The 24,749-nt window shown below is 66.9% G+C and overlaps 1 protein-coding gene across 1 annotated transcript; it reads left to right on the top strand.

The window, feature by feature from the left end:
• The first annotated feature begins 664 nt into the window (after positions 1 to 664).
• Positions 665 to 24,749, top strand: NPDC1 (neural proliferation, differentiation and control 1). Its single transcript, XM_063353321.1, is given in 9 exon segments — positions 665 to 817; positions 14,642 to 14,785; positions 20,485 to 20,592; positions 20,735 to 20,914; positions 21,041 to 21,107; positions 21,619 to 21,763; positions 21,765 to 21,922; positions 22,040 to 22,136; positions 23,039 to 24,749. Coding segments are annotated over 9 exon segments (1,065 nt in total). The 5' UTR covers positions 665 to 729; the 3' UTR covers positions 23,117 to 24,749.

The raw sequence follows: 24,749 nt of genomic DNA, 5'->3' as shown, positions 1-24,749 counted from the left end.
CTGAGGTCTGACAAACTCAGCGCTCGCAGTCAGGTGCCGCAGCTGCCCGGCAGGCAGGGACATGACACCTCCTGCCATCATTCCAGGCATTGCACCAGCATGATCGGACCCGCGTGGGGGATTCCACAGAATCACAGAATTGTCTAGGTTGGAAGGGACCTTTCGGATCATCGAGTCCAACCGTCAAACCCGGGTCACAAGATTGGGAATCTTGCGTGACACCGCTACACCAGCGGCGCATTTCCCAGCCCCGCGTCCCCGGTTCATGCCACTCCTGAGGGACCGGAGCACCCACCGCCTCCCCCCGGACCTCCGTTCCCGCAGTTGAGCGGAAACACCATCTCCGCTGCCGTGCCGGTTGCGTTTCTGCCGACGGCATTTCCCGGGAGCTGGTGGGGGGCGGGGAGCGGGATCCCCCTCGGTACAAAAAAAAAAAAAAACAAAAACAAAGAAACAAAAAACCACCAAAAAAAGCTTAAAGAGCCTTAAAGTCATTTTTAAACAGGTCCATTTTATACCCGAGCCAACAAGGCGCGGGCTCCGCGATCTCCTTTCGGGTGCTCCTGCAGAAGGGGCGGGGCTCGGCGGGGCGGGGGCCCGGCGGTGGGGGCGTGGCCCAACCGCGGGGCTCCGCCCCGCGGGTGGGCCACGCCCCCACCGCCGGGCCCCCGCCCCGCCGCCACCGCCCGCAGCCGCCGCGGTCCCCACGCCCGCCCGTGTCCGTGGAGGATGGTGGCGGCCCGGGCCCCGCCGCTGCTGCTGCTGCTGCTGCTTCTCGCCGCCCTCGGGGCCTCCCGCCTGCGCCTCGCCCGCGCCGGTGAGTGCGTCTGCCATTGCACCCGCGACACCCCCCCCCCGCGCCCCCCCCTCCCCGTGGATGCTCGTCCCGAGGGACACGCCTGGCCCCAGCCGGGGCGGCTGTTGTCCCATCGCCACCCCCACCGGGTTCCCCCCTCCCCCTCCCTCCCCCCCCCCCGCCAAACCCCCTCCACGGGGGTTTTTTCCCCCCCGCCCGCCCCCCCTCCCCGGCTCCCGGCCAGGCCCCGCAGCGCCGCGCCACGGCAGGGGCCCTGGCGGAGGGTGGCAGCGGCGCGGGGTTGGTCCCCGGCAGCGGTTTGGGGTGGCAGGAGGGATGCAGGGATGCGGGGGCCTGATCCTGGACTGGGGAGAGAGCGCGGACTTGCGGGAGCGGCCCTGTGCTGTCGCCCTGGCGAAGCACTTTTATTGCGGGGGGGGAATTAGGAAAAAAAAAAAAAAACCAACACCCAAACAAACAAACAAAAAACCTCAAACGATGCCGCTGTGGTGACCGAGGCATCTGAGGGAGCCGCCGGGGGGCTGGGCCAGGCCGGGAGCACCCCGGTTGTTCACCGGGCTGGAGCCGCTCCCTCGGGGGCAGCAGCAGCAGCATCGCGCCGGGGGCAGGATGGGTGACGGAGGCATTTCTTCTCTCTCCCGGGGCAGAAAAAACGCGTGGCTATCGGTTCCCTCCCAGCAGCACCCCCTTCGGCCTTCTCGCTGTTTTCTTTAGGGTTGTTTTAGGGATGGTAGGGTTTCATTTGGGGTTCTTTTACTTTGGGGGTCTAGGTTAGTGCCTTTGCCCTCCCGGCGGGTCTGGCACTGGACGTGTGCCGTGTCCCCTTGCTCTGTGCCCACTGCCAGGGTGCCACGGTGGGTGTAAACGCCACCCCTCCGAAAACCCCCACAGGCCCCGAGCGTTGCTGCCTGCCGGGAAACCTGGGGCTGCCCACCGCTTCCCGCGCCGTGGGGGCACGGGCAGGGAGGTGTGGGGGCCCTGCCAGCGGGACAGCCTGGCTCCGGGCAGGTGCTTTCCGCCTCGCTGGCCGCAGGCGCCGGGGAGCTCCTCCTCGCTCCCAGCATTGTTTGCAGATCCGATATTGTTCTCCCTGCTCCGGCTCGCCGGTGGGGCGGACGCCAGGCAGTCCTCCTGCCGTCAGCCAGGGACGGTGCGGCCTTGCCGTGCTCCTGCCTGCTCTATGGCAGGCCAAGCAGGTGCAATATTTTTTTTAAACCTCCCAGCGGTTCAAAACATCCGGGTCTTTCCATGCTGGGGGGCCGCAGGCGGAGGTGGGGATGCTCCTGCGCTCTCCCTCTTCCCGCGTGCCGAGGCCAGGGTGGCCTGGCCAGGGGTACCGGTGACGCAGGCTGCCATGGGAGGAAGGAGATCCTTGCGGCTCTGATGCGGCCACCGGCGATCCGGCGTAATCTCCGCTGCCTCCAAATTTAAGGGGCTGGGCGGGGGGATAAGCTGGCCTGGCGGTGCTGCTGTGAGGGACCCCTGGAGGGGCTGCTGCGCCCGTGGGCTGTGGTGGGGGGCAGGTAGGAGAGTTTCCCCTTCCCCTCCCTTCCCGGTCCCAGGGGGCTGCCGGGGACAAGGCAAGCGTAGAGGGGCCTCGCTCCGCTGGCAGCAGCCTGTTCCGGCGCTGGATTATCACACGCTCTCGGCACAAGCCGGGTTGGGATGGACGGCTCAGCCTCTTTGCAAAGGCTGGGAAAGGTTTCTTTACGCTGTTTCCAATCACGTTGTCGTACCGCCTGGAAATGCCGATGGCAGCATCCCACTGCCGGGAGGTCGGGTTTGTGTGGCACGCGGCACCGGGGAGCTCTGGGCTGGGTTCTCCTGGCCACGGCTGGAGGAGCATCCCGGGCATGGCTGGGGTCCCTGGAGGAGCATCCCTGGGTTGGCTGGGCAGGGAAAGGAGTCACTGCCCTGTCCCCGCAGCCTTCCGAGTGTGGCAGGGCAGGGGAAACGTTGGTTGTTTCTTCCCGTTTTATAATTTTCCTTCCTGGGTGGATGGGGCAGAGCTCGGCTTTCTCTGGGGACGGCTGCGAGTTGGAGGTGGCAGAGCCAGGGGCAGCTCCCGCTGCGGGCCGTGCCGGTGAAGCTGGCTCCTGGTGAGGAGAGAGCTAGGGGAGAAGGTCCCGGACCACCATACCCGCGTCCTCCTGCCTCTGCGGCTTCAGCAAAGCTTCAAACGGGGGCTGCCATCGCCTCCTCCCCACCTTCATCTGCCAGCGCTGCAACCCGGGCGGCCCCTGCAATAGATGCCATCTCCTAGGACACAACGGCACATGGCACGGGGACATCCTCGTCTTGCCCAGGGCCTGATCTGAGCTGAAGAAGGGCAGCAGCCAGCTTTGGAGGCGATGCGGCCGGTGGTTTAGTTTTGCTCGGTTCTCCTTAGTTGTGTTTTTTCCCCATGTGTCTCTACCCAGTGCACCTGGCTTCGGGCAGAAACGCTTCCTTGCCTGTTTCCTGGCTGCGTTTCCTGGAGCATTAGCGAGAGTCAGACTTCTCACCCCTTCTCGAGTAATTCGTTTGCCAAATTTAATCTATTATTGTTATTATAAACAAAAAAAAAAAAAAAGATTTTCCAAATGGGATGATGGGCGAGAACCTCTGTTTTTAATAACCCTGAAAACCCCGGCCCTGCGGCGGCAGCCAGCGCGTTGCGTCAGGAACACCCAGAGAAGCCGTTCAGCAGAAAACGAGCGGTTCTTTCTGGTCCAAGTGACCCATTTGGCCACATGTGAACTGCCGGCTCCTCGCTGCTTTTCCTCCTCGTGCCGCTCCTCAGGGATGCGGGTGGGAGCACGGACGCTGGTGCTGTCGCCGGTTGCCCCAGCTCTGCAGCGTCCGTCACTGGGGACCATCGTCGGGAACGCTGAAGCTGGGGCAGCTCCCAGTCCCTCCTGGGAGCATGGCAGTGGTGGCCGGTGCTGCGCCGGTGGCACTTGCCAGGGCCTGGCTGCCCTGCGGCGCTCCCAGGGCTCTGCCCGGGGGCGAGCAGCGGGTGGTCTCCGAGCCCCCCCGAGGTTGCGTGGGTTGGTCTGCAGAAAGCGGATATTTCCAGCCCCAGCTTTTTCTTGAGGCACAGAGAAGGTCGTCTGAGTCCCCCTGGCAGCGCTGGGCGATGGCGGGCAATGGTCGCGCTCAGCGGCGTGCAGCCACCCCCTCCCTTCGAGCCCCCCGGGGGTGTCCTCTGCCATGCCGGCGCAGACCGCGTTTCCCGCGCGGCAGCTGGGGTGCCGCCCCCCTGGGAGCCGCGCGTTGCTCCTGAGTTTAATATTCTGTGCGATTTTATTCTTGGGAGATGACGTTCTCCCCGCGTTCTCTGGAGTGGCGTTTGCTCGGCTGGCTCCCGCCGGGAGAAGGGAGCCCTTGCGGGCAGGCGAGGGGTGGGGAGCTGGTGCGTGGGTGTCCCGCAGGGCTCCGCCGGTCAGTACCTGCGCCAGGGACCTGAACGTCTGGGGAGGGGGAAAGGATGGGAAGAGGCCCCCGATCTCCATCATCCCAGTTCCTGACGTGGTCAGCATCAAGGAAGAGTTTATGGTTTACGGGAGGGATGCGGTGAAACTCCCTCCTCTCCTTTCGCTGCAGCTTGCTGGGGACCCGCAAACCCGCGTGCGCTCAGCCGTGCCCTGTGGGTGCTCGTGTGGGGACAGCTGCGGCTCGGGGAGGGGACACCACAGTCCCGCAGCCTGGGAGACGCCGGGGTTGCGCTGTGCAGGATCAGGCCTTTCAGATCCGCAATTTCCCTGGCAGCCCGGGGCGCAGGTTTGGGATCCGCGGGTGGTCTCGAGGGTTGGGAGCGGGACACCCTGGGGGCTGCGCTCCCCAGAGGGGGCTCCCCGGGGCTGCCATGGCCCTGCAGAGCCCACCCCTCCCCGGGGGCGCCTGGGCCCTTCCCGCAGCGCCGAGGGGGAGATGAGTCCGGGACGTCTGCCTGAAACGGCTCTTCTGGGCCATGGGGGTATTAAGGGAGGTAATCGGCTTAGCTCTGCCGCGCGCTTACGGGGGGGCGCTGGGGACAGGAGGGGTGACAGTGTGATAGGGGCACTGGGGACAGAGAGGCTGATGGCGCTGGGGACTAGAGGGGTGATGGGGATGTTGGGGATAAGAGGGGTGCCAGGGACAGGAGGGGTGACAGTGTGGCAGGGACGATGGGGACAGGAGGGGTCATGGGGTGGCTGGTGTGGTGGGGACAGGAGGGATATGGGGACACTGGGGACAGGAGGGGTGATAGCATGCTGGGGGCACTGGGAACAGGAAGGTTGATGGGGTTGCTGGGGACAAGAGGGGTGATGGGGATGTTGTGGATAGGAGGGGTAACGGGGTGCGGGGGACGGGAAGGGTGATGGGGGTGCCGGGGACAGGAGGGGCGACAGGGTGGCCTCTCCCCAGGCGCAACACGCTGGGTCCCTGGGCACTGGGGACAGGAGCTGCCGTCGGTCCCATCCCTGCATTAATCCCATAAACACAGTGCCCCGGTGCGTCGTCCCCACGGGGGCTCTGGCTCTGGCCCCCGATGGGTGCCGGGGCTCCCCTCCCCCGGGCCGGCTGCCCCCCGGGCCATGGCCCCCGCGACGGGCATCTCCCGCCCGCGTCTGGGCTCTACTGAGCGCCGCTGCCGCGGGGGTGACCAAAGCACCGAATGGCGGCAGCAGGCCTGTAATTAGCCGCTTCGTGAGCTAATGATAATTGCAATGGCAAGAAACTGGCCGTTAAGTGCCTGGAGTGCACTTTGAATTGAAGGAAGGAAGCGCAGCCGGAGCGGATCCCGGTCCATGCCTCTTCCCGTCCCGGAGCCCCGTGCTCTGGCAGCTGCCCGCCCTAACCCGGGCAGCCCGTGGCGTGTTGCTGGCGTCTCTCCCGCCCGGATGGAGGGGGCCAAAGTTTTTTGCGGGAGGGAGGTTTGCTCTTTGGTGGCGGGGGGACCCATTGCGTCAGGCGGGTGACAGGAGAGGTGACATGTCAGCTGGCGTGCTGGCGGGGATGCTGGCGCATCGCAGCACAGGGGTTCCCCGGGCTCCTGGCGCTGGTCCCTGCCTGTAGGAAGGAGACGGCGGTAGAGGTGGAAGGCAAGAGGTGGGGAAGGCGCCGCTCTGGCTGTGCACCCGTAGCACCCACAGGTGCTGCCCGGGCTCGGCGGAGGAGCGCTCCTGGGCACCCCGTGGCTCTGGCGTGCGGGAGGCGCAGCTCTGCCTCGGGGAGCTCGTCATCTCGCATCTGTCGGGGATTATTTCCCAGCCGCCCACTAAGCCGGGAGAGGGGGCGGCCCTGGTGAGCTGCCCATGGTGTGACCCATCCTGCAGCTGTAATTCTTGGCTCCCTGGCTGGAAAAGGAGAGGGTTTCCCTGAGCCAGCCACCTCCTGCGGGGGATAAAATCCAAAAGAAGTCTCCAGGTCCAGCTATTTCAGCACCATCCGCAGCCCTTTTCCAGGAGCCCCGGGATGCTGCATTCATGAGCATCCCTGGGATGCGGCTGCGCATCCCATGAGCTCCCCATTTTCTGGGCTCACACCCCTCCTCCCCCCCCCCCCCAGGTTTCTGGGCTCTCTGCCCCTGTGGGACGCGATGTCCCGCAGGTCTCTGTCACTGGTGGTGGCTGAGTCAGCGCGGGCGCAGCCGCGGGCGGGGTGGGGTGATGCAGCCCCTGCTCTTCCTCCTACCTCTCGCCTTGCGTGTCTGCCGGGACGTGGGCTGCCTGCCCAGGGCTCCGCGCTCACGAGCCGTTGGGAAGCCGTAAGGGTCGGCCCCTGTAGCCCCCGGGACCTGTCGATAAGTGGCCGTGTCCCCAAACCCCATCTCTAGGTGGGAGCGCTGAGCCCGGTGCCAGGCGTGGGGTGGAGGGTGGGGGCAGGACGGACGGACTCCCCACCCAGAGCGAAGCAGCCGGTGCCGCCGCCGCCACCTCCCAGCTGCCCGAGGGTGTTTAATCAGCGAAATCGTGCTGGTGCCTCGTTACCCGAGGCTGCAAAATGTCTCCTGGTGGCGTGGGACGCAGCGAGGTGTGGGAGGACTCCGGCTTTGCCAAAGAGCATCATCTGGCCCCGCTGGGCACAACGGTGCTTCGCTGGGGAGCTGCTCCGGGCTTTTATTCCCAGCCCGGCAGTGGGAGCGTGCGGGAGCGTGCGGCTGCCCACGGACGGCCGAGCTGTGCCCTTGGCCTGGCAGCTCCTCAGCTGGGGGAGGTGGGCTCGCGTCTCCCACCGCCCCACCGGCAGCGATGGCTCCGCAGGGGGAGCTGGCTGGCGGCCGTGGCTCTGCTGTGCCGTGGTCACCGGGCAGGAGGGCGCCCTGGCAGGCTGTGGGTGCCGCCCTGCTGATGGGTCAGTGCCAGGAGGAGGGAACTGGACCCAAGCCTGTCCCTCGAGGCTGCTCAGGGCCTCGGGTGGGTCCGTGCTCGGAGCAGAGCAGTAAAACCCGCTGCACCGCAGGGCACAGCACGCTCCGGGGCGGCGGGCACAGCGGTGGTGCCAGGACTGCCCATCCGCTGCAATGCCGGCACAGCCGGGGTCCGGCACCGTGCCACGCTGCCCGTCGGGGTGTCCCAGAGCACCGTGGGGAGGCGAGGAGGGGTCCCCCCTTGCTGGTGGAGCCGCCGCGCCGCGCACCCGGCATTCGCACACCGTGCCTGCGCGGGGCCGGCCCCAGGAACCCGCTGGCGGTGGCACCCTGCACCTTGGCCCTGGCCACCGCCCGTTTGGCCCGTCGGGCTGTGCCAAACCTCCGAGCGCAGCCAGTAAAAAAAGAATTTAATAAAAACCCAGCCCCTGCCCAGCCCCGGCGGGCTCTGGGCAGGTCCGAAGCCCGTCGGTATTTATGTGAGCAAAACCTGATAAACAAGACTGAAAGCGGGTGGTTTGAGCGGCGCAGAACAGCAAGGTGGCCTTTTGGCCGGGGGTGGCATTGGGGACAGCCTAGGGTCCCCAGCGCGGGTGAGCACACACACAGCGCCGGGGCCGGCGCTGCAGAGCCAGTGCAGGTTTGGGTGGGCAGCACCAGGGAAATGGCGTTATGGCACCTGTTTCTCTTTTTTCTTTTTTTTTTTTTCTTTTTTTTTTAAATTATTTCTTCTCTTCCTGACCGTCTGAGGCAAAGCCCTTGTGGCTGGAGACAGCCCTGGCACCGCCGGGGTGCGGCACAGCGGGGATGCAGCGTGTCACCCCCCCGGAGGCGGCACAGCCCTCAGCAGCTGGAAGGTGGCAGCGAGCCGGGGCCGGAGCTGGCAGTGCTCAGGGATGGCCGGGCTGGGGGACTGCGGGGTGTGGGTCTCGCTCGGTTTCGGTGCCCCTTCACCCACCGCAGGGGAGGGGGTCGTGTCCTCTGCCACCTCCCGGCGGGGGTGCCATTTTCCGGAGCTGTTTCCATCCGTCCGGGTGCCATCTCCCCTTCCCGCAGTGCCCATCAGTCCGGCTCTTCCCCTGCGGCGCCAGGCGAGCTGCCAGGGCGGAGAACGGGGGGGTTTGGGTAGCAATGACACAAAATCCCGCTCCCTCGGCCTGGCGCGGGGGGGCTGCCTGCTCTCCCCCTTCCCCCAGCCCGGATCACAGCAGCAGCCTGAGATTTTGGGGTGCTTGTAGACAAGGTCTGCTCTGGAGCGGGGATGGGCTCCGGGGTGACGCTGGCAGTTGGGGGGGTGATGGGTTTGGTGTTGCCAAGGGTTTGGCGTCCCCCAGCCCTGGCTCAGCCCCTCCTGGCCCCCCTTGGCATTGGAGCTGGAGGGGGCTCTGGGAGCCCATTGTGGTGGCCTTAGGGCTGCAGCCGGCAGCTTTCCCGGGCACGGCTCCCATCTCCTCTGCCACGCAGCCCCTCTGTCCCTGTCTCGGTCAGTCTCTTCCAGCCCCAGGCACGCACCGCGCTGCCTGCGCTGCCGGCATGCCGGGGCTCCAGCGGGCAGCGCCTGCCGGGGCTGGGGGCTCGGAAGCAGCCGGCAGTGGCATTTTACCCGGGTGACTGCCCATGTTAGCGTTTTCCGGCATTCCTGGGTGGGGACGCTGCCAGCGAGACGGATGGGAGCTGGGTGCAGCCGAGGGGTGGGCAGGGGGGATGCTGTGGGGGGGTCGCTGCGGGGACAGCCCTGTCCCTCAGCCTGCGGCACGGGGATGCTGGCACTGTCCCTTGGCCGTGACGTAAGCCCTGCTGGGGACCGTCTCTGCCGGCGTGCTTTATCGGCTAGGCCAGACCTCGGCGCCCGCCCGGCTCAACCAGAAAAGCTGGAAGCTGGGACATGAGCCCCGGTGGCCTTAGGGACGGGAAGCCCGGCGGCACGTGGCCTTTGCCTGGACAAACCTGCCGAAGCAAAAAGCAAACAAGCACTTTGGGCTGCGGAGCACTCTCGGGTGGGCCGGCACGCGCCGGTGCTGCCGCAGCAGGGGGTGGCATGGGGCGGGGGGGCTGTGCCGCGTCCTCCATCCCCATGAGCGGCCTTGACGTGGCCAGCATCCCCCCGCTCCCGCTGTGCCGGGGTCCGCGTTTGCGGAGAGCCCCCGCTCAGCCGCCTCCATGCGCAGGAGGGGTGTCCGTCTGCTGCATTTTCGGGGGCAGGAGCACGCGGTGACGTGAGCGGCTGCAGGCAGCGACGGGGCTCCCGCGGGGGCTGCCGGAGCGGTGGTAGGGCCGTGCTGGCCGGGGCCGTAGTGCCGGCGGCTGTGCCCGGAGAGGGGGATCACTCCCGGGGATATGGCCCTGCCCAGAGCCCCGCTCCCCTCCGTGCTTTCGGGTGCAAGAAGCAGCAGGGCAGGGGGGATGCAGCCGGGCTGGGGACTCCAGCGGGGCTCAGGGCCACCGGCGTGGTGTCCCTCCTGTGGTCGGTGCGTGTCCCCCGTGGTCGGTGTCTGTCCTGTGGTCGGTGCGTGTCACCCGTGGTCGGTGCCAGGGCTGGAGCAACCCCAACCATCCAGCCCGGCTTGTCCTTGGGCACGGGGGGAGTGGGGTTGGGGCTTTCAGTGGGTCTCAGCCCCCCCAGCTCCTGCCTGCTGCTGGCCAGGGAGGCTGTGGGGCGGAGGGAAGCGACACCTGGGGGGCTGGGGTGTGATGTGGGGCGGCTGCCCACCCGCCCGGGGCTGGCTGCAAGCCCTTCGGGAGCCTGGGGGAGAGCCCCAGGGGGTGCCAGCTCCCAGGGGAAGCTGGGGGGGGCCGGCAGGCTGCAGGCAGGTCCCACACCACCTGACAGGAGGAGAAGAGGAATGAATGACCTTGGAGTGGGGCCGGCGGACACCGCGCACGCCGCTGCAGGGCCGGGGCTGCCAGCGCTCCGCCATGCCCTCGGCTGCGGCCGCGCGCCAGCACACAGAGGCTCGGCACGGGAGCGCAGACCTGCACCCCTGTTCCCCGGGCACCCCCACACCCCCCATGCCTGGCGGGGCCCTGTGCCCGGGCTCAGTGACCGTCCCCTTCCAGGAGCCACGTCTTGCCGCCGTGCCGTGCCAGACCCCGTGGCCCGGGGCAGGCTGCTCCGGCGGCAGCGTGAGCCCCGTGCCCGCGGCTCTGCTGCGGGTGATGCCCAGTGGGCTCTGCCAGCTCATGCCGCTGGCACCGCCGCCCCGTCAGCCGGCAGGCTGGGCGTTGGCAGCGCCAGCGCACGGAGCGTAAGCACTCGGACCAGTGCTCGGCGCTAATTAATTATCCTCTTACGTTAACTTTTATCCCTCCATCTGCAGCAGTGACGCAGTGGGGGCAGTTCTTGCCCTCCCAGCCACCCCGGGCCGTCCTCCTCGGTTTTATTTTTGTTTCTTTTTCACCTGTATGTTTTGGCACGAGCGTTGAAAAACAGCTTCACCCAGGGCCGTGAGCGCCAGCAGCTCCGTGCCTTGCCCGGCCGTGGCGAGACGCTACTGGACCCTGCGGCGTTCGGAGGGGAGCAGCGGGCACCCCTTGCCACCAGCACCCCCTGCCACCGGCACCCCGCTCCCGTTGGGGCGCACCCCGCGGGCCCAGCACGGCTCTCCCCGGGTGGGTCCCCGGGGCTGGGGGTGCTGTGCTGAGCTGTCCCCCCCCGGGATAACCTGTCCGGGGGCGGGGGGGGGTATCTGTGTGCGCGCACACCTCAGAGCTTGCACACCAGCGTGTCCTCCTGCGCGCAGGGCCGTTCCTGTTCCTGCTCCCACGCGCCCCCAGCTCGGGCTCGCCCACTGTTTGTCTTTCCATGCCGGCCGCACACAGCGTCCCGCTTGCCCACTGGCCTTGGGCTCCTGCCTGCGTGGAGCCACCCTGCCTTCTCCAGCACCAGCAGCTTGTCCCAGCCCGAAGCCCGGTTCCCAGGGTGGTGGCGGTCAGGGTGAGACATGTCCCATGGCTGCCGGGTGCCAGCACCCGCGGTGCTCAGGCCCTGGCACGGCACGGAGGTGCCCGCTCCCACCAGCCCAGCTGGCGAGACTCAAAAGACTCAGAGAGTGGCAAAACCCCCACAAGCACCCTCACTCTGCAGGGTGCCCACGCGCTGATATCTGCTCGCTAAACAACGATTGATTACACATGGGGAGCTTAATTAGATCAGTGCCCGCCTGTCTCGCTCCTAATCCCAGCCCGTGACAGCTGGGCAAGCACAGCCCGTTCCTCAAACAGAGATAACGACCTTTTATATATTCCAGGCTGGGGTTTATTTAAGTGGTTGCTGGGCACTGGCTCGGGGCTGCCTCTCCCTCACCCCTCCCGCTGCCCGAGGTGGCTCCAAGGTGGCTCCGAGGGTTCCGCTGGGATCTCATGGTGCTGGGTGGCCACAAGTGCCGGGTGACCTGTACCGGGGTGGCCTCCTCCCGCCAGCGACCAGCTTTTGGCGGTGCCTGGTTTGGGGAGAAGTGTTTCCACGGGTGCGTTGCACAGGCAGGGGTCTCCGGTGTGTCCCCCTCCAGTGTCCCACAGGGATGTGGCATGTCCCCGTTCCTGGGGCTGTGCAGTGCCGACACCTCCTCCTGCCCCTGAGCGGCCGCGTGTTTTGGCTGGTTTGTGATTTTTAAACAAAGTGGCCTTGAGAACGAGCCCGAGGCGGGCGGAGCGAGCAGCCGAGTCCGATTTCTGGACTAAAATGCCTGATTATTTTCCTGTTAAGCGTTACTTCTCCCCCAGCCGCCTGGCCAAGCCCCATGCTGTCCCCAGGGAGCAAACCCGGCTCCTACAGGCATGGGGGGCTCTGCCCCCCGCCCCGAGTGAATCCCCTCCAGGCTGCTGTAGCCCGGTGCAGGGTTTGGCCAACCCTAATTGCTGCCCTAATTGTAGCTGGAGAGAAAACCCTGCCCGCAAGAGAAACCACCGCAGCAAGGGCAGCTCTGCCCTTCTTTGGCACTGTCAAATGAATGGGGTGCCCTGTGGGGTGCAGTGGGGAGGGCTCCGGGCGCAGTCTGGGGGCTGTCAGTAGCGGTCGGACCCCCGATGAGCAGTTTAGTGGTGAAATAGGACCATGCGAAGGGGGATTTGCCGTGGGTGGCATCCCGCGTGTGCTCCTTTGGGGTGGCATCCCGCTTTGCGCCCGTGCCCTCGCTGGGGGAGCGGAGCTGCCGCGGTGGCCCTGGAGCGTCGCGTCCTGGCGGCTCCATCCTGTGCCGGGTCTCTCCGCCGTGTCACGCCTGGGCACGGCAGTGGCTGCCCCCCTCGCCTCCGGTGTGCTGCAGGGATGGGGATGCTTGGGAAAGCCCCCAGAGTTGGGGGTGCCCCTTCTCGTGGGGTGCTCAGTGCTATGCTGCGCCCGGGCTGTCCCCGCTGCTGCCATCCCCCAGGGAGTGGGGACGGGAGATGGCGGGCGTTTTGCCCACGGTGTCGGTGTGGGCGGGCGAGGGCTGGCGGGGATGGCTCAGGGACGGCTCAGGGACGTGGGACGGCGCCGGCAGCCGGCTCCTGCAGTGACTCACCGCTGGCCGGGGGCGGCCAGGGCTGGCCCTGCGCCCGCTGAGGGTCCGCATGGGCTCTCCTGCCCGCTGCTGCCTGCGGGAAAGGTGCAGGAGTGGCCAAAGGCAGCGGGGTGAAGAGCAGGGCTAGGGCAGCTGTGTACTGCACCCCATCCAGCTGTGTGCTGCATCCAGCTGTGCATCCCCATCCAGCTGTGTGCTCCATCCAGCTGTGTGCTGCATCCAGCTGTGCACCCCATCCAGCTGTGCACTCCATCCAGCTGTGCACCCCATCCAGCTGTGTGCTCCACCCAGCTGTGCAGCTCCATCCAGCTGTGCATCCCCATCCAGCTGTGCATCCCCATCCAGCTGTGCACCCCATCCAGCTGTGTGCTCCACCCAGCTGTACACCCCATCCAGCTGTGCACCCCATCCAGCTGTGCACTCCCACCCAGCTGTGCATCCCCATCCAGCTGTGCACTCCATCCAGCTGTGCACCCCATCTAGCTGTGTGCTCCACCCAGCTGTGCACCCCGATCCAGCTGTGTGCTCCATCCGGTTGTGTACCCCTACCCAGCTGTACATCCCGATCCAGCTGTGCACTCCATCCAGCTGTGCATCCCCATCCAGCTGTGCATCCCCATCCAGCTGTGCACTCCATCCAGCTGTGCACCCCATCCAGCTGTGTGCTCCACCCAGCTGTGCACCCCGATCCAGCTGTGTGCTCCATCCGGTTGTGCACCCCTACCCAGCTGTACATCCCCATCCAGCTGTGCACCCCATCCAGCTGTGCACCCCCACCCAGCTGTGACCCCCACCCAGCTGTGACCCCCCCATCCAGCTGTGCACCCCCCACCCAGATGTGACCCCCCACCCAGCTGTGCATCTCCATCCATCCATCCATCCCCAGCAGTGGCTCCTGCTGCTGTCGCTGAAAGCTGGGACCCCAGCGTGTCCCCGTAGCCCCGCGTCGCAGGTGAGACCCGTGCGCTGGCCCTGCATGTCACCGTCCCAGCTGGTCACCGTTCCTCTCTCCATCTCCGCACATGGTTTGCCACCATCACCTGGTCTCGGGACTTGGCTTTGCGTAGGACCCGAGGACTTTGTGTCCCCCAAGAAGGTCCCGCTGGCTTGAGCCAGGCTGGGGGAGGACCGGGGCTGCTCCTGGCCCTGGCAGGCTGCCACAGCGTCACCAGCATGTTGGATCCGGATGAGGTCGGAGCAGGGGGGGCTCATGCCTGTCCCCAGGTACGGGAGAGGTCCCTGGGTCTGACATGGAAATGAGATGCCCCGTAAAGCCACGAAGGAGGTTTGGGCCGTGGTGCGTTGCCGGTGGAGCGCTGGGTCCCTCCCTTTTCCACTGTCGCTATGTCAAAAGGATGGAAACTGAAGCTGCCGCTGCCTGTGGTGACCTGTCACAGCCATGATGAGGCTTTGGGGGGGGGTCACTTGGTGGTTTTTTTTTTTATTTGACAGCTACCACACGAGCATCAGTTTGTGTTGGTTGGATTTCAGCCGCCAGCCGCACGGTGCAGGCAGGGGCTGGAGACCCTCGTCACCGCCAGCTCTGCGGGACTCGGGGTGTCCTGCAGCATCCTGGGGCTTGGGGCATCCCACGGGACGGTGACACCCGGGGGCTCACGGTGTCCTGTGGGATAGCGGCTCCCTGGGACTTGGGGCATCCCAGGGGATGGATGGTGGCAGCCCGGGGCTTGGGTTGTCCCGTGGGACAGTGGCATCCTGGGGTTTGGGGTCCCGTGCTGGGGACCCATAAAGATCACGGAGGCCAACTGTCAGGTCATTAAAGCCCACGCTTAATTGTAGTCAGTAATGGCTTTGCTTAGGCAGAGGGGGGCCGAGGGGCAGCTCTGGTGAAGCGCATCCGCACCCGTTAGCCGCAGGGGGACCTGCCCTCCGCGGGTGGGGCCGGGGCGGCTGCGTCCCACGCCGAGAGGCCACGGGGAGCGTTTGACCCCTCTCCTCATCCTGACCTGTTTTCTCCCGTCCCCGCAGCAGTGTCGTGTCCCCGGAGCCTGGACTGTGCCCTGCAGCGCCGGGAGTTCTGCCCGCCGGGGTCGGGCGCCTGCGGCCCCTGCCTGGCCCCCTTCCAGGAGGACGACCACGGGCGATGCGTCCAGAAGCAGCACTCACCCAGCGGTAGGTGCACCTCCCCTGCAGCACCCCCCCGCCCCCTTCTGTGACCCCCCGCCTGCCTGCAAACCTGCCCGCAACCTGTCTGCAAACCTGCCCCGCACCTCCGCAGCCGCAGCGGGTTCCCGTGCCTCAGGGCAGCCCCCTGCCCCCGCAGCCCCCTGCCTCCCCCCGTGTCTCCTTGGGGACGGCAGCCCTCCTGCCTCTCCCCCCGAGCCTCGGCTCGACGCAGTTTGGGGGCGGTTTTGGGGCTGGCGGGGAGCGCGCAGACCCACCCCACTCCCTGTGCATCCTGCAGCCGCGCCGGTGACCGCGTGTGCCACGGGCCCTGCCGGCACCCAAGGGTGCCCAGGAGCCCAGGGACAGGCGGGGACCCTGGTGGCTGCCGGGGTGCTGTGGGGTGGGGGCTTTTCGGAGTAGGGGACGCGGCCGCGCAGAGCCCCAGGCTTTGCAGGAGCAGGGTAGCGGCTTTTGGTGCACGGAGCTGTGGCTCGTGCAGACCCTATGGCCGAGGCAAATGTGCCGGTGGCCTCACCTGTCCCAGGGCTGAGCCGTGCCCATGGCGGGATCTCAACAGCTGGTTCGCGTTGGTTTGAGATGTTGGGCTGTGGTTTGGGTCTGCCGTCTCCTCCTCCAGTGGTGCCCAGCGCCCGTGCAGGAGGGCCGGAGTCAGCGGCGCGGGGTAGGAGCCCTGCCCTGCGGACGAGGGCACGGGGTGTTATTGCCCCGCTCCTTCCCCGAGGGAACCGGGGGGCTGCGCTGTGCCAGCGGGCAGAGGGGCGGCCAGGCCGTCCCCAGGGAGCAGCCGCCCGTGTCACCCCGCGCAGAGGTGTGTGAGGGTGCTCCCGGTGCCGCCGCGCCACCCGCCTCGGCCGCACGGGTGGTGCTGGGGGCCGGGGGGCACGGGCATTTTTTAGGGTGACCCTCAATTCTTCACAGGGCTTGGAACGCTGTGGGCAGAGAGCCGTTTCTGTGCCCCCCACCTCAGGGGTTTTCTTGCAGATTTAACAAGCAGGTGAATTAAGACTGTAATTATGGATCCACCCAATTCTTTTTGCTCTAACTCACGTGGCGCAGCCTCTGTGTGTGGGGAAGGAGCCAGGACCTGGCCGTGCCCTTGCAGACCACTCCTGGCGGGGGGGGGGTTCTGCTGTGGAGCACCTGAGTGCGGGGTGGGGGCTCTCAAGCACCTCCGAACCACCCCTGTGCCTGCTGCGAAGTGCATCGGCATCTTTCCTTCAGCCCACACTTCTCCGCCTGCTTTTCGTTCCTGCTGCCCCCAAAACCTCCCTCTAAGGGGGGGTTGGTTTCTCCGTAGCAGGCAGAGCCCGTGGTCCCTCCTGGAGCCCGGCTCCTGCCCGCGGCGGGCACCCCCGCAGCGTTGCCCGGCCCTGGCGTGGGGCTGAGCTGGTGCTCGCCAGGCAGCGTCCCCACCAGCACAGCCCCCCACCGCAGCCCCTCACCCCCGCTTCAGGCCCTGGGGGCTGAAAACACACAGAGGGGCTCGTCCCCCTGCACCCGAGCTGCGTGGAGGGGTCCTCTGGGTTTCGGGTGGTGGGGGGGGTTTGCTTTGTGTTCCGGTTCCTGTGTCTGTAGCAGGTTTGGGGTCCCTCTGGGGTGCCGCCGGCACTGCCCTTTGCCCGTGGCTCAGCTCCAGCCTTGCAGCGGGTGGGCGCGTGGCAGGGGGGGGCGGCAGAGCCCACCGTGCCCTTCGTGCCGTCAGCCTCCCGGCAGGAGGATCGCCGCTTGGATCAGAGGGGAGATGCCCAGAGCGGGGCCCCGGCTCTGCGCGGCCCTTTGGCTCTTGGGCGGAGGGGCCGGGCTGCGCTGAAATGGGGGCGATGGCTGCAGGGGACGGGGTCCGGGAGAGGGGATGGGGGGCACAGGGATGGGATCCAGGAGAGGGGATGGGGCACGGGGATGGGGTCCAGGCTTGGCATTCGGCCGTGAGCAGGGGTCCGACGGGCAGATGCCCCCGGCTATGGGCTCCACATCCGCGGGCACTGGATGGCTTTAACAGCTCTTTGCGGTTTATTTTTTAACGTGCAAGTCTTGGGAGCGAATTCCCCTCTCGGAAAGGCTGCACATGCGCCGGCATCTCCATAGCAACCCAGCTCCGTCCCGGCTTCGGCAGGGAGATGCGGCCGGGCGCCGTAGCGTCTTTGCCCGGTTTGGCAGAGGGATGCGGGAGCATCCTCTCCCAGTTCCTCTGGGACCGCGGTAGCATCCTCTCCTGGCTTGGTCAGGGCGATGCGGGACCGCGGTAGCATCCTCTGAGAGGATGCTGGGAGGACGGAAACCATCCCAGGGGGCTCTCCCAGCCCCGGCCCGTTGTCTCAAGCAATGCCACCACCTTCTGGTAGCGAAAGTGTGGGGCTTCCCTCCTGAATGCTCCGATTTTAGCGCGCGTCCTGAGGACGCCCGGCGCCTTTTGGCGCCCGATTATGGTTTTTTTTGGCCGCCGGTGCTTTTTCGCATCCTGCCTGTCCCTCGCTCCGGCAGCAGCATCCAGGTGCAACCGGGGAAGCCTGCGAGGATGCAGAAGGGCTGCGGTAGCCGCACTTTTTTGGGGGGATGCAACGCAAACAGGGGCGTGGGGAGAGCTGCTGCGGCTGCTGGTGACGCCGATCCCGGGATCCCAGCTGCCGCCGTGCTCGTCCCCGCAATTGGGAGAAGCGTGGGCAGCACTCAGGGCTCCTCTTCCCCGGCGTAGCCCCGCAGGCAGGCGCCGAGAGCAGCTTTTTCGGGGCGAAAAGCCGTCATCTCGGCTTGGTCTCGGGAAGGCCATGCACGTGAGCGGCGTGTTCCTGCCTTTGGTGACGGCGTGCGTGGGCGTCACGGCGTACCCGGCGCGGCACGGGCGCGGAGGTGAGATGGGAAGCGCAGGAGACGGTGTTGCGGGGCGTCCCGCAGCCGCTTCGGCCGGGTGGGCAGGCTGAGCCCCCCCCGAAACGCTGCCAGGAAACGCTTCGGGAAGAGGGTAGGGGTGGGGGAAAAGGAAGTCCCGGCTTGTGGGTCTGGGGGTTCCCCCCTCCCCGCTTGCTGTGCTGCCAGCAGCCCCGGGGGGCCATCGGCCGTCCTGGGGTAGGACTAGAGAAATAAGTGGGTTTGTAGGAATTTTGTGCCCTCCTGTGGAGAATGTCAGCATCGGGTTTCCTCCGCCCGGGACAGAAGCCGCACGCGTCCCTTCTTGTCCCCGCTGTCCCCAAACCGGTCATGGTGACGGGTGAGACCCCTGGGTGACGGGTGAGACCCCTGGGAGCGTCCGAGGGCCGAGCCCTGGAGCCCTTGGGGAGGGGTCGGGGAGAGCGGCCGGGCCGGGGTGCTGGGTGCCAGCCTGGCCGTGCCCTCCCTGCCGCGGGCGGGTGGGGGGGACCTGCCATGAGAGGGCACCCGTGCCCTGTGCCAGCCCGGTGCAAGCTCTGCGTGCCCTCTGCGCCAGCCCAGCATGCCCACCTTGCTGCAGCGGGGAGGGGGGCGCCTCCGGGAGCCCCCCCATCTCTGCTCCTCTGGCAGCAAGAGACAGGGCGCGGGACAGCCGGGCCGGGATGGGGGGCAGCCCCAGCCCCCTGTTCCCTGGGGAGCAGCCCCGGCCAGCGTGCCGCCCGCCCGCCGTGCCCGGCAGGAGCCGGCCGTCGGTGCCAGGCTGCTTCTGCCCCGCACACGTTGCGGGGTGGCAGATGTCGTGTCGCTGGGGGCACGTCTCAGCTGCCAAACAAAACAGGGGCGCGGGAGCTTTCAGCCGCTGAGAGGGAACTCGGCGATACAGCCGACGAGCGCAGGCGAGCGGCACAGCCCGGGCACTGCCGGCAACGCCAAACCCCACCAGACGGCACGGCTGCCTTGGTTTTCTTTGTGCCGCTTCGCACGGGGGGAGGTTCGGGGTGACCTGGGAGCTGCTCCTGGATGGTTTCCTGGCTTTTTTTTTTCTTTTTCCAGCCGCATCACGTTCATCCTCCTGAAGCGGAGGGCTGGGCTGTGCACCGTGGTGGCACCAACACAGCCCCGTTCCCCCAGGCCCAATAGTGACACACGTGGGCACGGGCAGGGCTGTCCCCGGGGTCCCATGGGAATGGGGACAGGCCTTTCCCTGAGCGTAGTGGGGAACTAGAACCAGGCTGTCCCCATCCTGGGCACCACGATGTCCCCATACCGGGCTGTCCCCATGGGGCAAAGGGCTGTCATGCTCAGTCCCATGCCAGCTCCCCTGCCCATCAGAAGAGCCTGGCCCCGTACCGGCGCCTTGGCACCATTGCGCTCACCCATTGGGCGTCATGCCGCTGGCACGGCCCCAAACCTGGCACCGCGTGGCCGTGTCACTGCTGTGCAAATAACGGGGTGCAAAGAGCCGGGGAGACGGGAGGACAGGAGTCCGGGGGGGGTCTGGGGGGACAGGGGACACGGGGGGGCTGGGGACAGTGGCTCTTCATACACTTGTTTAAAGCAAGGGTGTGGAGTTAAATCGGTTTTTGGCTTGTGTGGCTCTGAGTCACAGAGTGCCCGAGTGGCCTTTGTGCCTGGCTCTGGGGGGAACCGGGGGTTTATTTCCAAACATTCGGAGCAAGGGCAGATTCAAGAGGAGCTGTGATTGTTTGTAACCTTGAATTATCTGGGAAGCAAGCTGCTGTACCACCCCGCCTTTGTGTGTCTTGATTTACCCTCCAGGGCTTCCCGCTGGGGACAGCCTGAATACAGCAGCGCCGGGGGCAGAGGGAGCCGGGATGGGGACAGGGACGTCTCCTGCCTTTGAAGTTGAGTTTAATCCTGTTAAAAGCGGAGGGGTGAGCAGCAGAGCCTGACTCTGCCCTACGAGCCTGGGGATGCTGGGTCCCCTCCTGCTCTGCGCCGTCACCTCCCGGGTGGGCACCCCCGGGCTGTGGCGGGGGGGGATCCTGCCCGTGCCCCCACGCCACAGGGCCCCCTGGCCCTTTGTGGGTCCCCGGCGTGCACTGTGCTGGGACACGGGCTGGGGCAGCCACCTCTGAAACACCCAGCCAGCCCCTGGGGACACCCGGTCGTCCTCGCTGCATGGGGCACCCCGACCCCCAGAGGGGCAGCGTCCTGCCGGGTGTGGGGCAGAAACCGGCCTCCCAGCTGGAAGGAGGGCTCCCACCAGGCCCTGAACAGCCCCCGATGAGCCCTCCTCTAGGGCGGCTCCAGCCCCCTTGGGCCGTACAGGACAATTTGGGGTGACAGCCAGCATCCAGGTGTCCCCTGCCTGCTCTTGAAATGGCCGCACTGCCCGCAGCAGGTCTGCGATTCGCCCTGCCAGCGCTGCCCCCTGCACCCTGCAGCAGCGCTGCGGGGTGTCCCTCCTGGGCCAGCTCGCGTCCCCTCTCGCTCGGGGCCGTCGTGTGGGGCAGCTCCTGGGCAGCGGGTGCTGGCAGCCTGCCTGCTCCCCGGGGGCTCTGCAGGACCCGCGGGCTCTGGCACAGGGGCAGCCACGGCCGCTGTTGCTCCTTGCAGCCTCCAACGTTTGTGGGGCGAAAAGCAGCGAGGACACGTGCGGATCCCGGATCTGGGCTTTGGGACCGCTGCTGTGCTGGGGGGGCTGTGTCAGAGTGGGGCTGGACTCCCAACCACCTGCAGTTGCCCGTGCTGGGACGTAAGCCCCTTCTTGAGGGGGACGCCGGGTCCGTCCCCGGGGCTGGGCACGCAGCCGCATCCCGGGGTGCCTGTCTGACACCCGCTCTCTCCCGGCGCAGGGCGGACGTCTGTTCCCAGCTTGGAGGCAGAAATCGATTTTCTGGCGGACGTGCTGGCCAGGCAGGAGGCTCCTCACCCCCAGCCACTGCGGGATGGCAAGCCCAGGAGTAAGTGCCTGCTCCCCTGCTCCTGCCGCTCTCTGCAGCGGTGCCGGGCACCCTGCGGCAGCCAGACCCTGCGCCCCAGGCTGGTTTGCCCTCCAGAGCTGCTCGGGTGCTGCTTTGCTCATGGCTCTACCTTCTCCTGCAGCCACCCCAGTCCCCACCGGTGGCAGACAGCGCGTGGCCAGCGGGCTGAGAGAGGGACTTCTGCAGCGGGATGCCGCCGGCAGAAAGGCAGCAGCCGCCCTCCCCACCTCCACCAGCGCCACGGTCCCGAAGTACCCAGTGGAGGCGTCTCCCATCCCTTCAAATGACAACGTGGTGCTTGGTGAGACCCTGGGGACAGGCGGCTCGTGGGAGGGGGTTTCACGTCCTCCCCAGAGAAGCGTGGGCTGGTGGCACCGTGCCACCGGGCTCACCCGCTGTCCCTCTGTGTCCCCCTCCCCCTCTGCAGGGCTGATCGTGGTGTGCACGGTGGCTGGGATCTCAGCGCTGATCGTGGCCGCGGTCTGCTGGTGCAGGTGAGCCGGGTACTGCTGGTGCCAGCCAGTCCCTCAGCGTCCGTGTGCCCCCGGGACCTTGTTCCTGTGCTTCCCAGGCGTATGGCGGGGTTTGGAGGAGAGGCACTAGCTGCCCTTGCCAGTCCCCCGCAGACATGCCGTGGCCACCGGGGTACGGCCTTGGCCAGTCGGGGCTGGAGGACAGCGGTGGGACACCCCTGTGCCAGGCATAAGCCATGACTCCTGGGAGGGGGTGGCACCTGGGTCGGGCATCGCCGCAGCGCCAGCTGCTGACACCCCCGGTGCGTTGGTGCCTCGTGCCCAGGCCCAGTGGGATGGAGGTGGCCGTGGTGAGGTCCCTGCGCATGTGCAGGGCCACCTGGCCTGGGGATGCCACCCGTCATGGGTGCCATCCATCGCAGGGAAGCGGGGTGTGGGTGGGAGGACTGAGCGCCCCCAGGGGCTCACTGGCTCCTGTATGGAGTCGTCTGCTCCGGTGGCTCCTGCCGACCGCTCTCCTCTCCCCTGGCAGGCTGCAGAAGGAGGTCAGGCTGGCACAGAAAGCAGACTACTCGGCACAGCGAGCGGCCAGCCCCCTGCCCTACGACAAGATCTCGGTAAGGTGCTCACGTCCCTCCTTGCGGGGTGTTCGGCGCTGGGGTCAGGCGTGGGCTCGGCTTGAGGGGCTTCCAACACAGCGGGGGGACACCCGCCTCCAGAGACCGGCCTCCATGCCTGTCCTTGCTCTCTCCGCAGCCTGGGGACAAGACGCTGGCTCAGAGCGCCCAGATGTACCACTACCAGCACCAAAAGCAGCAGATGCTCTCCATGGAGAAGTAAGCGGCCCCCGGGCGCAGGCAGCAGACCCGGTTGCTGGTCCATGCCCCTGCCACTAAGTGGGGTGCCATTAATCATCCCCTTGTACTTCACCTCTCTGCATCCTCTCCCCTCAGGCATAAAGAGGAGCCCAAGCTGCCGGATTCGGCGTCCTCCGACGAGGAGAATGAGGATGGAGACTTCACTGTGTACGAGTGCCCCGGGCTGGCTCCGGTACGGCGGGTGTGGGGTAGCCATGGGGACCCTGTGCATGCAGGGTGGGATCCAGCACTGCCTGGGATGTGCGGTTCCACGCGAGGAGCCTTTTAAACCCATCCTTCATCAAACCCCGAGGTGTCCCTGCCCTGGCCAGGTCTCACTGGAACTCTCCAGTCGGCAGGAGCGGGTGCCCTGCCATGGGTGCCCCGGCACGGGGCCATTCCCCAGGGAGCGCTGCCCCACGGCCCTGGGAGTGGAGAGCTGGAGCCCTTGGCAGACCCGACCCGCCGTCCCTGCGGTGCCAGGGACGTGGTCACCTCGGGCTCTTGGGCACTGGGACAGGGGAGCTCGTCCTGGTGCCTCCCCAGCGGCTGGACTGGTGACCTGCGACCCCTCAAAGCCAGGGGTCCCCTTTCCTGGCTGGCGGGGGACGCCGGGGAAGGGCAGCTCCTAACAGCCCTGGGTACAAAGAGCACAAAGAGACCCGAAAGGAGCCTTTCACATGGTAATGGCTGCGGAGCCCGGCCATCAGGGCCCAGATTAAGGGTCATCATTAGGTCTTTACAGGCCCATTAAAGGGCACTTGATGGCAAGCGGGCAGTCTGGGCAGGGAACCCCATTCCTGCCAGCCAGGCTGGGGGTCCTGTCCTGGGGTCCCCCGCCAGCCTGGGGGGGTCCCATCCCAGCCGGGGCCATGGGTTTTGCACGCCAGCATCCCATCCCAGCATCCCCAGCCGCTCCTGGCGAGGATGCAGCGCCTTTCCAGGGGTGATGGCAGGGTCCCGGTGTGTGTCACCCCATCCCAGCCCAAGAGGTCCCCCCCATCCTCCCTGCTGGGGCCGGGGTTCAGACGTGGGACCTGTTTCTGACCTCCTGCCTTTTCCTTCCCCCCCATCCCGCTCCCTCCGCCACCACAGACCGGAGAAATGGAAGTGAGGAACCCGCTGTTTGACGACTCCTCCTTACACCCCTCCAACCCCAAGTCGCACCAGTAACACCCCTCCTCTCCTCCGCCCGAGCTCGCTATGGACTGTACGCCCAACGCCGGAGCCCAGCGCGGCCGCCACGCCGGAGGGGCACCCGCAGCTGGGCGAAGGGGCGCGGGCCCCGCTCTGCCAGACTGTTCGACACCTGCCCAATAAACACCCACTAACAGCTATGGCAGGGGGGGATCGCCCCCGTTTCCAGCGTCCTTGTCCTCTTTGCTGCTGTGATCGCGTCCCTGCCTTGCCCTTCGCCCGCTGCTCTCAGCGACACGCCAGCCCCGGGGTGGGGGGGGAGCGGCACAGAAACTGGGGGGTCCGCAGCGTTGTCTCTTTGCATTTGGCTTTGAGGAGGGGGCTGCCGCCCTGGCTCTGCGGCTGGGCTGATGCAACAGCAGCTGGGAAGAGGCCGGAGAGGGGTTTGGAGAGCAGGAGAAGGGCCAGAGGACTCCGGGCATGCTCGTGTCTGCCGGGGAAGTCGTCGGGGCTGCCGGCCTGCCCAGAGCCCCTCTGCCAGGGAGGGAGTCTTTCCCTGGAGCGGGTGGCATCGCTAAGGCTCTGGTGCCTGGTCTGCCCCTTCCTCCCCGGCTCGTGCAGCTCCTGGCAGCAGGGCCCTGCTCCGGGACCACGGGCAGGCGCTGGCATCGCTCCCCGGGATGCACCTTCAGTGCCGCCCTGTGCCGTGCGCGGCCGGGAGCAGCGGCTCTGCCCTGGCCCCTGCACCGGCTCCGTCCCCTTCTAGGGGTGCCGGTCCCCAGAGGACCCGGCGCACAGACGGTCCCGGTGCCGCTGTGGCCGGAGACCCCATGCCAGGCTGTGCCAGCGGAGGATTTCCTTGTGGCAGCCCTGGGCACCAGCTGGGCTCTCACCCCAGCCCTTCACGGGGTGAATGCTCAGAAAAGGCTCGCGGTTTTGTTTTGAAGCCTGTATGGCCATGGGGGAGGAAGGAGTGAGACCGGTGGGGGCTCAGGAGGGGTAGCCAAGGCACAGTGGCTTTGCTGCGCTGCTTCTCTGCCCCACGGAGCCCACGCCTTCTGCAGCATCCCTGCAGAGCCCGGCCGGCGCTCTCTTCGGGCATCCTTCTGTGGCAGGACACGGTCTCTGCTGCTCCATCCCGGCCACCTCCCGGGCTCCAGAGACCCCTGCACCCCTCCGCTGCCCATGTCTGTGTCCAGGCTCACCAGCCCCCACCGACACGTCTTTGCTCAGCGCCCAGTGCCGTTCCCCAAAGCCTCCCCGGTGCCATGGCCGTGACCCCTCCAGCGTAAGGCCCAGGATGAGCTTTGGGTTGCTTTTCACAGATGTGACTTCATGTCCAGTCCCTGGCGTGGACTGTCACGACCACAGGTGACCTGTTGCACGCTTGCACGGGGGTGGCCTCTTGCACACAGGGGGGGGCCATTGCACGCTCAGAAGCCATTGCATGTGCAGGCAGGGCAGGCAGAGCAGGCAGGGCCCTGTGCCGTGAGCGGTGGTGGTGTGGGACCGTCCCCGGCGGAGCCGCTGGCAAAGGCCGTCACCGCACAGACCCTCTCCCTGCACTCCGCTCCCCCACCCGTGGGCTGCTGCCCTCCTCCCTGCACCCCTCGTTGTTGTATGGATTGTAGTTCTTTTAAAAGGAGATTTTATTAAACGATCATGTTTG

This window comes from Chroicocephalus ridibundus, chromosome 15 (assembly GCF_963924245.1).
Source record: "Chroicocephalus ridibundus chromosome 15, bChrRid1.1, whole genome shotgun sequence".
In the NCBI taxonomy this organism is placed as follows: Eukaryota; Metazoa; Chordata; class Aves; order Charadriiformes; family Laridae; genus Chroicocephalus; species Chroicocephalus ridibundus.
This window is presented reverse-complemented; position numbering and strand designations above follow the sequence as displayed.